A 15,588-nucleotide genomic window follows, 5' to 3' on the forward strand; every position below is an offset into this window, starting at 1 on the left:
GAGGGACAGCGCCCAGGCCCAGAGTTCAGGCCCCACGACCGGACCCAAAAAAAACAAAAACAAACCAGTTTTTTGTTTATACCTTCTGATGTCTGTAATTTCATTCAGCTCAATAAGTTGAGTGCCTACTATGGAGCAAATACTTAGATGATTGGGATACATCTGTGAATATAACAAATCAAAAATTTTAAAGCCTTCTTCTATAGAACTATTGTGCTTTGAGTGGAGACAGACGTACTAAACAAACCCAACAAATAATTAGGTTAGAACATAATAAGTACTATGAGAAAAGAAAACAAGGTGAATAACAGGGACTAGAAATGGAGTTATATTGGCCAGATTTTTAAGGAGTGTGATCAAGATAGACTTCACTGAGATGAAATTTGAGCCAACAACTGAAAGAAAAAGATTAGCTAGGTTAGTATCATTCTAGCCAAATGAGTACTCTGCTGTACTAGTTTGAGGTCAAGCTTTTTTAGTAATAAAGACAGAGTAATAAAGGCCGAGGGGATGGGACAGGTGGCTGGGGAAGTTGACAGTGATGTGCAGGGGAATGAGATGTGGAGACATAGGGCATTGGTTCTCATTGTAATTAAATGGAAAGGCACTGAAAGTTTTCATGTTGTGATGATGACAATGTACTTGTACAAAGAGGTTACAATTCCGTAAGTCAGATTATGAGGACAGTGCTTCTTGTTCATTGTCACCTCTTCCATTGGTCTCCCTTCTTCCCCCTCCCATTCCTATCCTCAAATTATGTAGTTCAGAGTTTTAAATAAACTTTTTTTTGTCCATCATGAGGCTTGAACTCAGGGCCTGGGTGCTGTCCCTGAGTTCTTCAGCTCAAGGTGAGCACTGTACCACTTGAACTACAGCACCACTTCCTGTTTTCTGGTGGTTTTATTGGAGATGAGAGTCTGGGGGACTTTCCTGCCTGGGCTGGCTTTAAACTGGGATCCTCACATCTCAGCCTCCTGAATAGCTAGGATTACAGGCCTGAGCCACTGGTGCCCGGCTAAATGAACTTTGTTTGAGCTACCTTTAGATTCCCAGTAAAATTGTGAAGATAATTCCTACAAATGCCACACCCAATTTCCCTTTTAATGATACATTTTATGATACATTTGTTACAACATGTGAACCAATAATGCCTTATTAACTAATGTTCATACTTCTTAAATTCATATTTCCATAGCTTTTCCCAATGCCTTTTGTTTACTAGGCTCCTGCCCAGGATACCCCATTACATTTGATAATTCAAGTGTTTTTCACAATGTTGTCCTGAACAATGTGGTTTTCTCTTTAAAATGGGAGGAAGATCTGGGCACTAATGGCTCACGCCTGAAATCTTAGTTAAGATCTGAGGATCACAGGTCAAAGCCAGCCTAGGCAGGAAAGTTTGTGAGACTCTTATCTCCAATAAACTACTCAAAAAAGTTGGGTTGGGGGGCTGGGAAGGTGATTCAGTGGTAGAGCGCTTGCCTTGCATGCATGAGGCCCTGGGTTCAATTCCTCAGCACCACATAAGCAAAAAGAAAAAAGCCAGAAGTGGCACTGTGGCTCAAGTGGTAGAGCGCTAGCCTTGAGCTGAAGAGCTGAGGGACAGTGCCTAGGCCCAGAGTTCAGGCCCCACAACCGGACCCCCCAAAAAAAAACTTGGATTGGCACTGTGACTCAAGTGGTTGAACCCTCACCTTGAGCTAAAGAAGTTCAGAGACAGCACCCAGACCCAGAATTCAAGCTTCAGGATGGGGGGAGGGGTACACTTTCAGTATGTACCCTATTAAATATACATGTTACCCACTTGACTTTTATCAGTTTATGTTAATTAATCCTAATGGCCTGACTGAGGTAATGTTTGTTAGCATTCTCTTCTGTACTTTACTATTTGAGAGCAAGTTATTAACCATAACTCATATTAAAAGAGCTTTGCTATACTTCCTTGAAAGTAGAGAATCCACACAAATAATGTAGAGTTCTTCTGTACAGGATGTTTCTATTCCCTCATAAATTTATCTACTCAGTTGGATGCTGTGGCCTCATACCTGAAATAGTAGTTAACTCAGGAGGCTAAGATTGGAAGGATCACAGTTCAAGTCCAGACTCCCCGCCACCCCTCCAAAAAAGACCCCCATCCCAACAGATAATGCTGGACATGGTGTATGCTTCAGACTAGAGCAGGAAGCATTAATCAAAGGATTGATCTATTTTTGCATGGGTAAAAAGTGAAATTCTTCTCAAATATAACCAAAGTAAAAAGGACTGACAGCCTGACTCAAGTGGTATAGCTCCTACCTAGAAAGCCCAAGACCATAAGTTTGCTTTTTAAAATATACTTAGTCATATCAGTATGGCCTTAGTGGTTATTTGTAGTTTAGACAATAAGCTAAATACTTCATTACCTTTTTTTTTTAATGTTTTAATTGTTTGCTGTTGGGAATTTTTCCAGTTGGCTTCAGTCTCTCTTTAACATATTCCTGGCATTTTGCTTTGTAGTTCTGGTACTACAAGATGCATCAGACATTACCAGCCATTTCTTGAAATCCTGGTTCCTTTTATTAGAGAATGCTGTTAAAGACCAAAATTTGGTCAGGTGCCAGTAGCTGCCAGTTAAAAGGAGGAAGATAGTGGCTTAAAGCCATCTTAGGCAGGAAAGTTTGAGAGACTCTTGTCTCCAATTGAACACCAAAGAGTCAGAAGTGGAGTTTTGGCTCAAGTGGTAGAGCGCTAGCCTTGAGCAAAAAAGGACAGTGCCCTAGCCCTGAGTTCAAGTCCCAGGACCAGCACAAAATAAAACCAAAATTTGGATGCTGTGTTTATTATTACTAGATGCTACTGATTTAAATCTTCTCAGCTAAAAGAACTATTTCATATATGCCTACATATGTATGATGATTTCCATATCCATTAGTAGCTCTGGAAAAGTAAACATGAGTTCTACCTCTAATGAAGTATACAAGGATTGTTCTAGCCTTTCTTTCTTACGTGTTACCTACTTTAGCTGTGAGAAACCTGGCTCTTTGGAAAGTTTGTATCAGAGTAACCTGATTCAATGAGGTGACTTAACTGCTGTTACAGAAAAAAGTTATTAGGGGATTAGAAGTAAGAAGCATAGTGCAGAGGATTTCATTGAAGTTAGGAATAGGAGGAAAATTTAAGGAAGTACGAAGCTAAATGAGTTGAATTAATATATAAGGCTGAACTTTGGAGGAAGTATGGTAAAAATAGTATTAGATTGGTTCCATTGCTGAATGTGGTTGAGTTTTTTTTTTGAGGTCTAGGTCTTTTAGGAAACATCTTGGTTAGTTCTTACAACTCCCTGCTTTGTCTACATCACAAAAAACTCACAGAGCTTGAGTGAGCTAGAATCTGGTGGATACTAACTTCATAATCTAATAATAAAGTATTATTTATCAAGGGTTAGTGTATTAGGTGCTTTGTAAAGCGGCTCATTTCCAAACTAGGTGCTATGATCTTTTTTACATAAAAAAATTAAAACACACAAATTAAGTATCCTATCCAGGATAAAATACAATTTGTGAATCTTATTGTTATGTTCTCAGAGCACATCAGCATGTGGACTGCAGCTGTTTTGGTGTATCTAAATAAAATCATTTAGACTACAGAAGCAATACAAATATGTTAAGAATTGATTTAGAAATAAGCAAAAGAGTAAGCTCTCCTTTGAATAGAAAGGTGTTAAGACTTAGGGAAAATGCACTAGATTAAACTATATAGAATTGGGTTCTAGAGCATATAATCTGCTTCTTGAGTGATAGATTACAGTCGTGTGCCACCAATACCTAGCTGCACAAACTTCTTCATAGCCTGATATGCTTGGATAAATGAGAATTTTCTAGGATTTATTTTTCTTGTACATAAAGTTAAAAGGATAGTCAATTATATGAGTTGGGATCTTTTTCAGATTGGATTTTCTGTGGTACCCTTATAGCATTCTCTATCTGCCCTCATTGTTGAAGATGTTTAAAGCAGTAGAAAACTCCCACTTCCTAGTTATATGGGAAATAGGATGTGGTTGATATACAATTACTACCTGTGTTTTTAACATTAAAAAAGCATGGGGAATCTGTCCACTTTTAAGATATATTTGACTGGTGAGTCTGTTTTCTACTTCTCACAGCCTCTACAGAGAACAGGACTACCTTTATGGCAGGGATTTTGCGTTCAGTAGTCCAGACACCCCCAGGCCGACTGCAGGTAAGTGTCTATTCAAGAATTCTTTTCCTCCCTTATTCCTTAGGATTTTTGGTTGTTTTTGTTGTTGTTGTTGATGATGGTGGGAAGTTGTAATTACAAAACTTTCATACACATACACACACAGACACACACACACATATGTATAATCTTTTAAAATGTTAGTCTTTTTTAATATTGAGGGTTAATTTTGTTAGGTTTTGTTGTTTTATTGTCCTAGGGATCAAACCAAGGGTCTTGCTCATGCTAGTCAGATGCTACACTACCTAACTGTAACCCCAGTCCTTTTTGTTTGGTCTACTTTCTTCTTAAAGACTTTCCATCACAAAACATCTTTTTGTAGAGAACATGCCAAAAAAAAAAAATTTGAGTGGCTACCATGGCTTCCCTTTGGTCAGTCTTAATCTTCCCCTAAAGTTATAGGGGATACCCTTGAATTAATGAAATTTTCATAGAAAAACAGTAAAATTTAGTAAGACAGAATAGAAGCTCCCAGAGAAGAGAGACATGCTATTATTTTCATGTATTTCCTTCTTATTGACCTTTTATCAAATGTACCTGTATAGACTGATGTCCCCCTAAGGACCAGGCTGGATACAAACAGCTACATACTGGGCCTTGATGTAGACCTGTTACTGGCTATGGATTATAATAATGTCAGCTACTTCAATACATTATCTTCACTTCAGATTAATCCTATGGAAGAATCAATATTGTTTTCTCTTCAGTGCCATAGAAACTGAGCCTCTAAGAGTTATATTTCAAAGCTATAAAGCAACAGAACCAGGATAGAAACTCATGTGTCCTCTGTCTCATCCCAGTCCTGCTTCTTTTCTTTTCTTTTTTTTTTAATTGTGAAAATACCGTATAGAGGAGTTACAATTACATGGGCAAGATAATGAGTACATTTCTTTCTTTTTTGAGGGGGGGGGGTCCGGTCGTGCAGCTCTTCAGCACAAGACTAGCACTCTACCACTTGAGCCACAGCGCCACTTCCGGCTTTTTTATTTTTGGTTATGTGGTGCTGAGGAATCGAACCCAGGGCCTCAGGCATGCAAGGCAAGCACTCTACCACTGAGCCAACTTCCCAGCCCATGAGTACATTTCTTATCAAGCATTGTTGCCTCCTCCTTTGTTTCCCCTTCACATCCCTTCACATCTTCCTCCACCCCCCCCCCGCCCCCAGCCCAAAGTTGTAAAGTTCATTTTTCGACATAACAACTTGTACATCTCATTGTTGCAATGGGTCCACCTGTATCCCTATTTAAACGATTTGTTTTTCTGTTTATGCCCTCTCAGCAATGCTGGGAAGATTGGAAGGGAATGATTATTCCCCATGCACAAAGTGTCTAGCTCTATTATGAGGTTGGTAGTGAGTGAGAATAATAGGATTGTAAGAATATAGAGCAGGCATGAAATGAGGAAGAATTGCATTGTGGTGGCATTGTTAGGACTAGAAAGAAAACAATATCATTTTGTGTTTATTTTGTGTCTATTTGGGTTTATTTTGTCAAAGCTGTCAAAGCAAAAATTGGTAAATCATGATCTTCAGTACAAATACAATGCCATTTGATTTTATAAATAAGGTTTTAGTGACACATAGGCCCATTTGTTTGCAGATTGACTTTGACTGTTTTTTCTCTATGTGAGCAGAGTCAATTCTTGAGAACAGACACTGGGTAGCTCCAAACCTGAAAGTATTTACTGTCTGGCCCTTTATAATACCTCAGTGGGTTAGATGGGATATGTTCATTTACCTAATAAGCTGAGGTAAATCTATAGATTGTAGGTTAGATCAGAACAGACTTGTGTTACCTAAAGGTTGGTAAGTATAGATTACCACACAATATAGATTTCTTAAAAACACACAAACATGTTTTATATCATATTTGTGATAAAAGATGTTCTAAAAGTACAAATGTTTTATATCTTATTTTAGACTGTGACAAAAGGTGTGGAGTCCCTCATTGGTACAGATTGGATTCGTCATAAATTTACCAGATCAAGAATTCCAGATAAAGTAGGAAATGTTGTTTCTATTTCTGTTTTTCAATGATACTTTTTTTTAAATGAAATCTTAAGGGATACCTGTTTTGTATTATCGAACTCTTAATGTGAAATAGTATATGGATATAGATTGTAGGGCAGAATAAAACATACCAGATTAATGAAAATGATGACTGCAAATAAAAAGTGTGACCAGGCACCAGTTGCTCACACTTAAAATTCTAAATACTCAAGAGACTGTGATTCGAGGATCAACAACAAGCCCAACAATCCAGACAGATAAGTCCGAAAGAATCTAATCCTAGTTAACCAGTAAAAAGTGAAAGTAGAGGTGTGGCTCAACGGTAGAGTACCAGTTGTGGGAGGGAGAAACCAAGGCAGAACACAAGACCCTGAGTTCAAGCCCCAGCATGGGCAACCAATTACTCAACCAATATAAACCTTACCTGTCCTTGCTGGCCTTGAGCACAAACAGGTTTCTATTATTTCTTAGTTTATTTACTGTTCATGGCTTTTTTTTTTTGTCGTGAGGCCTGAACTCTGGGCCTGCGCAGTATCCCTCAGCTCTTCAGCTCAAGGCTAGCTCTCTACCACTTGAACCATAGCTCCACTTCCAGTTTTTTTTCTGCATATGTGGTACAGAGGAATCAAACCCAGGGCGTCATGCATGCAAGGCAAGCACTCTACCACTGAGCCACCTTCCAGCTCCAGGATTTTTTTTAATCCTTTGGATTCCATGCATTTTTTTTTCTTCTGGTCCCTGGGGTATGAACTCTGGGCCTAGGCACTGTACTTGAGCTTCTTTGGCTCAAGGCTAGTGCTGTACCACTTGCCACAGTGCTACTTCCTGCTTTTTCTGAGTATGTTTGACAATAAGAGTCTCACAGACTTTCCTGCCCAGGTTGGCTTCGAACCGCAATTCTGAGATCTAAGCCCAAGTAGCTAGTAGCTAATAGCTCCTTGCATTTTTGTCTCACCATTGTCCTGAGAAAACAATGGCCTCTCCTGCCCACTCAGTTGTTCACTTTCCCTTTCCATGTCAATATTTGCTACTTAGAATCTTTCAGCTTTTCCTTTTATCATTCTTTCAGAAAACACAGACTAAGCCCTCCATTGATTTTGGTTTTCATTTTGTCTTATTATTTTTTTTAGTTTGCATTTTAATTATAGGCCTTTTTCTTTTTTATAAAGCCATTTAAGTTTAAAGAAAAATTAACCAGAAATGATGTAGAATTCCTATGTACTTTCTTCCCCCATCCTAAACAGTTTCCTTTGGTATTTAACATCACTTGTATTGGTATGGTACTATCATTAACAACTCTGACACATTATCAGCTAAACATCATAGTTTACATGGCATGACAACCACTAGTGTTTTCACTCTGGCTATCATTTTATTTATTTTCATTTTTTTCGTGCTGGTACTAGAGAGCTTAAATTCGGATTCATGGCACTGCCCCTTGGCTTTTTAGGTTTTTTGTTTGTTTGTTTTGCTCAAAGCTGGTGCTCTAACTTGAGCCATAGCTTACTTCTGACTTTTTGGTGGTTAATTGGGGATAACACTCACATGCTTTCTTACCCAGGCTGGCTTTGAACCATCATTCTCATTTCTCAGCCTCCTGAATTGCTAGGATTACAGATGTGAGCCCCCAGTGTCCAGCTATCCTTTTGCCCTTATAGAGTATCACATCATTGAAATCACATAGTATGTCTATAAAGGATGGTTTTTCCGTGGCTTTTTATGTCTTATTTCTTATTGCAGCATAATATTCCAGTGTATTGTTCACCTAGCTTATTTATGCATTTAACTCTTAAAGGGTTTCTTAATTGCTTCTATTTTTGGTAATAATAAAGCTGTATGAATACTTGTGTGAAGGTCTTTGTGTGGACTAACTTTCCTACTCTTGGGGCAAATACCTAGAGCCCATTGATGGGTTGTATAGTAAAAAGTATGTTTAGGTTTGTGAAACCTGAGAGGGAAATCGGTTTTTAGGAAGGGAGTCTTTCAGTTTTGTGGTTTTTGTTTTTTGGTGGCTCATGCCTATAATCCTAGCTACTCAGGTGGCTGATATCTGAGGATCGCAGTTCAAAGCCAGCCATGGTAAAAAAAAGTCTGTGAGCCTCTTATCTCCAATATAACAGTAGAAAACCGGAAGTGGTGCTGTGGCTCAAGTGGTAGAGCACTGGCCTTGAGCTGAAGAACTGAGGGACAGCACCCAGGCCCAGAATCCAAGCCCCATGACAAAAACAAAAACAAAACAAAACAAAATTATAAGATTTACAGAATAAGATTCGACATTTTAACCCTTAATTCCAGATTTTGGAAGATTTGCATAGACTATATGAGTTTAGTATACTAAATTGAAAGCCTAAAATCTGCATTTCTCTGAATTTAGTGGGCTTTAGAACATTTCAAATTTCAGATTTTCAGATGTAATATTCTAAGTCTGTAGTCCTTGCATTTGAATTCTTTAGTACATGTGGTTGTTTGCTTTATGATTCAGTTTATGAAAACAAGATCCTTAACTAGGTGATATTTTCTTAGCATATGGAACTCTTAGACTCTGTCTGAGGAATCAGTCTATATTGGTTGAAGTGTTTGAGGTTGAAGATTATGTAAGGATTCTGAATGAAGAATGAAATGTAGATGTGTGTGTGTCTGTGTCTGTGTGTGTAAGGAGGTACAAAAGAAATTTTCTATTTGTAATTGTCTTTCTAGGTGTTTCAGGCTTCACCTGAAGACCATAAAAAGTATGGTGGGGATCCACAGCACCCACATAAATTACACATTGTTACCAGAATAAAAAGTACACAAAAACGTCCATATTGGGAAAAAGATATTATAAAGATGCTTGGATTACAAAAGGTACATAACTATTTTAGTCATTAGTGTTAAATTTCCTTTAAATGTTATGCTTTAATTTTATTTTTTTTAACTTTATGGTATATATTCATTGTTTCTTGAATGTAAGTGATTACTTAACATACTTATTTGTAAGTTTGGTTTAGACAAAATGAGCATTGAGTTCAATGTTTTCCTAAAACAGAACCTTGTGCTTTTTTTTTTTTTTTTGGTACGGTCATGGGGCCTGAACTCTGGGCCTGGGCACTGTCCCTCAGCTCTTCAGCTCAAGGCTAGCACTCTACCACTTGAGCCGTAGCTCCACTTCCGGCTTTTTTCTTTTTGGTTATGTGGTGCTGAGGAATCGAACCCAGGGCCTCAGGCATGCAAGGCAAGTGCCCTGCCACTGAGCCACCTTCCCAGCCTCAAACCTTGTGCTTTTTAAATTAACACATATCATTGTTCCTTCTGTTCATAGGCACATACCCCTCAAGTCCACAAGAACATTCCTTCAGTGAATGCAAAACTGAAAATTGTCAAGCACTTGATAAGGTTTGTTGTTTATCTTCTCAGCAGTTTTTAAATATGTTATTCCATGTAATTCTAAACCCATTTTTCTTACATCACAGAATCAAGCCCCTGAAGCTGCCACAAGGACTTCCAACAGAAGAGAATATGTCCAGCACGTGCCTCAAGAGCACAGGAGAGTTAGTAGTGCAGTGGCACCCAAAGCCTGTTGAGCAAGGAGCAAAATCCTGATGCCACAGCAGCTTCAGATTAAACGTGCAATTCTCTTTTGTCCAAAGTCAGTGACAAAGTATTCTCATTAAAGTGTTTTAAATCCTAGTCATTTTCACTGGCTAAAGCTGCCATGATTCTTTTTGCTATTTTATAGACTTCCAGGTTTTTTTTTTTTTTTTTTTTTTTTTCGGTCGGGGGGCCTGAACTCTGGGCCTGGGCGCTGTCCCTCAGCTCTTCAGCTCAAGGCGAGCATTCTACCACTTGAGCTACAGCGCCACTTCCGGTTTTCTGGTGGTTTATTGGAGATAGGAGTCTCATGGTCTCTCCTGCCCAGGCTGGCTTTGAACCGCGATCCTCAGATCTCAGCCTCCTGAGTAGCTAGGATTACAGGTGTGAGCCACTAGCGCCCAGCTAGACTTCCAGGTTTTAACTATTACTTAGTCTAATGGTCTCTCCCCTTTTCCCCTAACCGTTTTACTCCAAAATAGGCAAGAATCACTTTGTTTGAATATCTAAATTTAGATCCACTGACATATTAACGATTGCTAACTTTTTATATTAATTGTTTCCCCATTTAACCAAACACTGCAACTTTTTTGGCTTTATCTTAGTCCATTTCTTGTTAGAACAAAATACCTGAGACTGGCTTCTTTATAAGGAAAAGAAGTTCATTTTAGCTAACAGTTGGGTTTGCTGAAAAATCCAAGTTCAGGAAACTTCTAGTGAGGGCCTCCTGCAGTGTTATAACATGGCTGATGGCTTCTTGCATATGGAAGAGTGGTGAGGTGGTGGAATAGAGGAGGTGAGGGAGCTAGCCAAAACAAGCTAAATAATAATAATCTAATTCACTTAACAGTAACCTGCCCTCACAAAGTGGATATGAATCCTTTCTGTATATGGTGGTCCCATGATGTCATGAGCCTAGCAGAAGACCCTTAGTCACCTTCCATTAGGCCCGCCTTTTTTTTTTTTTTTATCAGTCATGGGGCTTGAACTCTGGGCCTGAGTGCTGTCCCTCAGCTCTTCAGCTCAAGGCTAGTGTGCTACCACTTGAGCTACAGCGCCACTTCTGGTTTTCTGGTGGTTTATTGGAGATAAGAGTTTCACAGACTTTTCCTGCCCGTACTGGCTTTGAACTGCTATCCTCAGATCTCAGCCCCCTGAGTAGCTAGGATTACAGGGGTGAGCCACTGGCGACCAGCTTAGGCCCACCTCTTAAAGATCCTACTACTTCTCAATATCTTTATATCAAGGACCAATCTTTCAGCACATGGACATGTGTGGACAAACTATATCTAGACCATAGCAGTCTCTATTGAATACTGCTCTGTGTTGGAGCAAATCCAAAACTGAGCAAACATGCTCCCTGCCTCCATGAGCCTAGTCTTCCAGAGAGAGCATAGAGATGCAGGAAAAGTAAAGACACATAGAATGTGATACTAGAATGGCCTAGACTGCTGCTCCATGCCTCTGGCTGTTAATATGTGGGTACATATGGATTCATATTATTCCTAAACTTGTATCAGAAATAATGTTTATTTTGTTATTTTAGATGAAATTGGGCCTGAACTTTGTTATTATACCGTGCCTGGATAAAGCATATTCAATTCTATGTAATTTATTTAATTAATTTATTTATTTTTGGTGCTGATGCTGTGGCTTAAACTTACGGCCTGGATACTGACCCTGAACTTTTTTGCTCAAGACTAGTGCTCTACCAATTGAGGCACAGCTCCATTTCTGGCCTTTTTTAGCTAATTATACAGGAAAGTCTCATGAACTGTCATACCCAGGCTGGCTTCAAACCTGCACCTTCAGATCTCAGCCTCTTGAGCAACAAAGGCATGAGCCACTAATGGCCAGCCAATTCTCTGTACATTTTTAAATCATGGATTAAGAGTATAGAAGCACTGACAGAATTATTCAATAGATTATCCCTCCTTTGAGCATTTCAAAATAACTGCTCCTTAAGTTTTAAAGCAGCCTCTGTCAGTAGTTGAGATAATATTTAAAAGAAGAAAAACACAGACGCTAGTAGCTCATGCTAATAATCATAGCTATCAAAAGGCTGAGATCTGAGGATCATGGTTCAAAGCAAATATAGGCAGGAAAGTTGGTGAGACACTTAACTTCCAATTAACCAGCAAAAAGCTGGAAGTGGTACAGTACTAACCTTGAGCAAAAAAGCTAAGGAACAGTGCCCAAGCCCTGAGTACATGCCCCAGTACTGGCATGCATAAATAAATAAACAAACAAATAATTTGTCTTTAAGGGAGAACTTCTGTTTTCTTGTATTTCTGATATCTGGGGATGGGGGAGTAGGAATGTGAGAAGAATTTAAACCCTGGGAAAGCCTATGGCAGCTCACTGAAGATGCAATATCCCTGGATGGTTGGGGCCCTTTCTTTCCCCTTATCTTTTCTGCAGTTCAGCACTGAAAGCACCAGCACTGACCAACCGGCCCAAATGGCTTTACCTAGGTGTTGATTTTGTGTGAGTGTGTGTGTGCTGGTCATGAGTCTTGAACTCAGGGTCTGGGCTATGTCCCATAGAGCCACAGCTCTACTTCTGGTTTTTGTTTTTGTGTGTTGGTATTTTATTGGAGATAAGAATCTCATGGACTTTCCTGCCTGGGCTGTTTCAAATTACAGTCTTGGATCTGTCTCCTAAGTAGTTATGATTGCAGGTGGTAGTCACCAGTGTCCAGAAATGAGCACTGCATAGCAGAAGTGTCAGGTGAAATGTGGGTGTGGAATGAAGCATAGTCTCATGCATTAATAATCCTAAATGCAGTTCACTTTGGTTGGTTGGTTTTTTTGGCAATTACCATTTTAATTAAACAATTACTGTATACCCAGTATGTATAAGGCCTGGAGGATATAGAAACTCAGAGGACTTTTTTTTTTATTTGACATTGCCAGGGTTTGAAATTAGGGCTTACATTTGCTAGGCAGATGCTCTACTATTTGAGCTATGGCTCCAGCCCCTCTAACTCCTTTTACCATGCTGGTCGTAGGGCTTGAACCTAGCACCTAGCACCCAGAACCTGGGTGCTGTCCCTGAGTTTTTGTGCTCAAGGCTAGTGCTTATACCACTTGAGCCACAGTTCTACTTCTGGCTTTCGGTGGTTAATTGGAGATAAGAGTCTCATAGACTTTCTTGCCTGGGCTGGCTTTGAACTGAAGTCCTGAGATCTCAGTCTCTGAGTAGCTAGGATTACAGGTGTGACCCAACAGCACCAGGCTATGTAATGACCTGGGAGTGAGAAAATCCACAGAGGCACAATTAAGGGTGACAAGGAAGTTTTATTAGTTGGTCTGCAACTGCCCTATCCTAGGCTACCTCAGAACCAGGAGCAGCTGCAGCCTCCAAAGGGGTGAGTTTGTATTTTTTTCCTTTCCCTCCTTCCTCCTTCCCACTGGTCTCACCTCTCCACTCTGCAGGCCTCTCCGCCTCTCCTAGACCTTCCATGGGCCTCTTCACTCTGCTCTGGGAAATGCCTCTTGCTGCTTCCCTACCTGCATTTGTGTTTCTCTCTCCCCCTCTCCCCTCCAAACGCCCTGCCTGTCTATATCTGGTGGCCTGCTCCACAAGCCACCCACAGCCTATCCCCCTTTGACACCCTCCCCTGCAGTGGTAGGCTGGAAGGATGTGACATCAGCGCACGGCAGTGACATTAGCATGGGACAGGTCTTCCTGCCCCACTTGTCCTTACAGCTACATTCTAGTTATTTTTTAAATAGGGCCTCACATTTATACCTGGACCAGCCTGCACCCGTGAAATTCTTATTTATTCCTCCCAAATAGCTAAGAGAACAGGTGTTTACCACCACGCCAAGCTTTTTCTGTTGAATGGGGTCTTGTGAAGTTATTCTTTCTTTGTTTCTTTTCATCTCAGCAAGTGCTCAGTCTAGCTGAAGTCTGTGCTTCCACGTGTCCTTGCCTGTAGTTCGGTTGAAGAAACACGTCTGTGAGAATAAAAATAACCCCGTCTAGTTTAGTGCCTTCTCTTTTTGTACTAATGTGAATGTTCTATAGACACTGGTTAATTTTCACCCAAAGATAAAGGTTTGATTAAATAACTAATCTCAGCAGCTCATAGCTGGAGGAACATATCTAAATGTTAAGTTGCATTTTCAGAGTAGTCTAGAAAGGAAAGGCTTCAGAGATACATCTTTGTTTCATATTGCTGTAAAGCCAGTAACAACAAACATAAAACTGTCTTATTTAAACACACAATTACTTCAGTTTCTGTGGGTCATAAGTGTGGATACACATTAGCGGGGTGTTCTTAGGGTCTCCAATGCTGCAAATTAAAAGTTTCCTCCTGGTACCTATTAGGGCCTCAACTAAATAGTTTGCCCTCACACTCTGAGGTTAACAGAATCCATTTCCTTCTGGCTGTAAGATCGATAGAATATTGCATCCTCAAAACCAGCTTTGGAGAGGGACAAACAAGATGTATACTGAGGCATCTACAAACATGTAGATGCCACCATCTTTGTGTTCTTTTGGCTGGAGGCCCTCTCTTGAAGAAGGGCAATTACACAGTGACTGCCAGGAGGCAGGGATCATGAGGGACTTCTAGTCTACTAGGCTAGACTGGGAGGTCCCTTCTGGAACTTACCCTAGAAACTGTGGATGAGTGGGATTCTTCTACTGTTGTTCCTTTGCCTCTCATAATCTTTTCAGAACACTAAGGATTTCTCAGAAGAATGGCCAGAAAACATATAAGGAAATGCTCAACATCCCTGCCCATAAAGGAAATGCAAATCAAAACAACATTGAGATTCTATCTCACATCAATATCATTGACCAACATTGATAAATGCTAGCAGGGATGGTGGGGGAGGGGCTGATACACTGTTGGGATTGTAAACTAGTGCAGCAACTCTGGAAGGCAGTTTGGAGGTTCCTCAAAAAAACTAAATATAAGATGGGTGCTGGCGGCTCATGCCTATTATCCTAGCTACTCAGGAGACTGAGATCTGAGGATCATAGTTCAAAGCCATACTGGGCAGGAAAGTCCATGAGACTTTTACCTCCAATTAACCACCAGAAAACTGGAAGTGGTGCTATGGTTCAAGTAGAGCACTCACCTTGAGCTGAAGAGTTCAGGGACAGCAAATGCCCAAGCCCAGAGTTCAAGCCTCACGACTGACCAAAAAAAAGACAACTAAACTATTAAACATTAACTACATTAAAAATAAACATAAACTACCTTATTATCCAACAATACCACTCTTGGGCATCTATCCAGATAAGTCGAGATAAAGTAGACACTTGCACATTTATGTTCATTGCTGTACTACCACGGTAGCCAAGTTATAGAAATGGCCATTGCCCTACAAATGAGCAGATCAAGAAAATGTGGCATATACATACAATGAAATTTTATTCATATATTAGGATAATGTGTCATTTGTAGGGAAATGGGTAAACCTAGAGTAAGTTAAGTCAGACTGAGAGAGATAAAACGGTACATTTTTTTCCTCACGTGGAAGCTAGATCTAAAATACAGATATTCATGATAACATATTCAAGGCTCTATGTATTTACACACAAAGTGACTAAAAGTACGGTGCACTTGGGGAAAGAGTCCAGTGGTGTAACTGAACTAATGAATGGTTTAACAGAATGAATACTAGGAAGCAGAAATGTGTTTGTGGGGGCAACAAGGTGGAGCACAGGAAGGCTAAGCAAATGTCATATTTATTGTACATTAGGGAAAGTTGAACTATAATAAGTATAGGGATGAGAGGAGAATAATGGGGAGAACCATG

At 39.9% G+C, this 15,588-nt stretch overlaps 1 protein-coding gene across 1 annotated transcript in view; it reads left to right on the plus strand.

Annotated features, from left to right (window-relative positions):
- Mrpl30 (mitochondrial ribosomal protein L30) overlaps positions 1-9,910 on the plus strand; it is a 17,781-nt gene extending 7,871 nt beyond the window's left edge. Inside the window, exons 2-6 of the mRNA XM_013019832.1 lie at positions 4,142-4,218; positions 6,155-6,235; positions 8,942-9,088; positions 9,543-9,616; positions 9,694-9,910. Coding sequence (XP_012875286.1) covers positions 4,168-4,218; positions 6,155-6,235; positions 8,942-9,088; positions 9,543-9,616; positions 9,694-9,823 — 483 coding nt within the window. The 5' untranslated portion in view covers positions 4,142-4,167 and the 3' untranslated portion in view covers positions 9,824-9,910. The remainder of the gene's footprint in view (positions 1-4,141; positions 4,219-6,154; positions 6,236-8,941; positions 9,089-9,542; positions 9,617-9,693) is intronic.
- Positions 9,911-15,588: the final 5,678 nt, after the last annotated feature.

This window comes from Dipodomys ordii, unplaced genomic scaffold (assembly GCF_000151885.1).
Source record: "Dipodomys ordii isolate 6190 unplaced genomic scaffold, Dord_2.0 Scaffold47, whole genome shotgun sequence".
NCBI lineage: Eukaryota > Metazoa > Chordata > Mammalia > Rodentia > Heteromyidae > Dipodomys > Dipodomys ordii.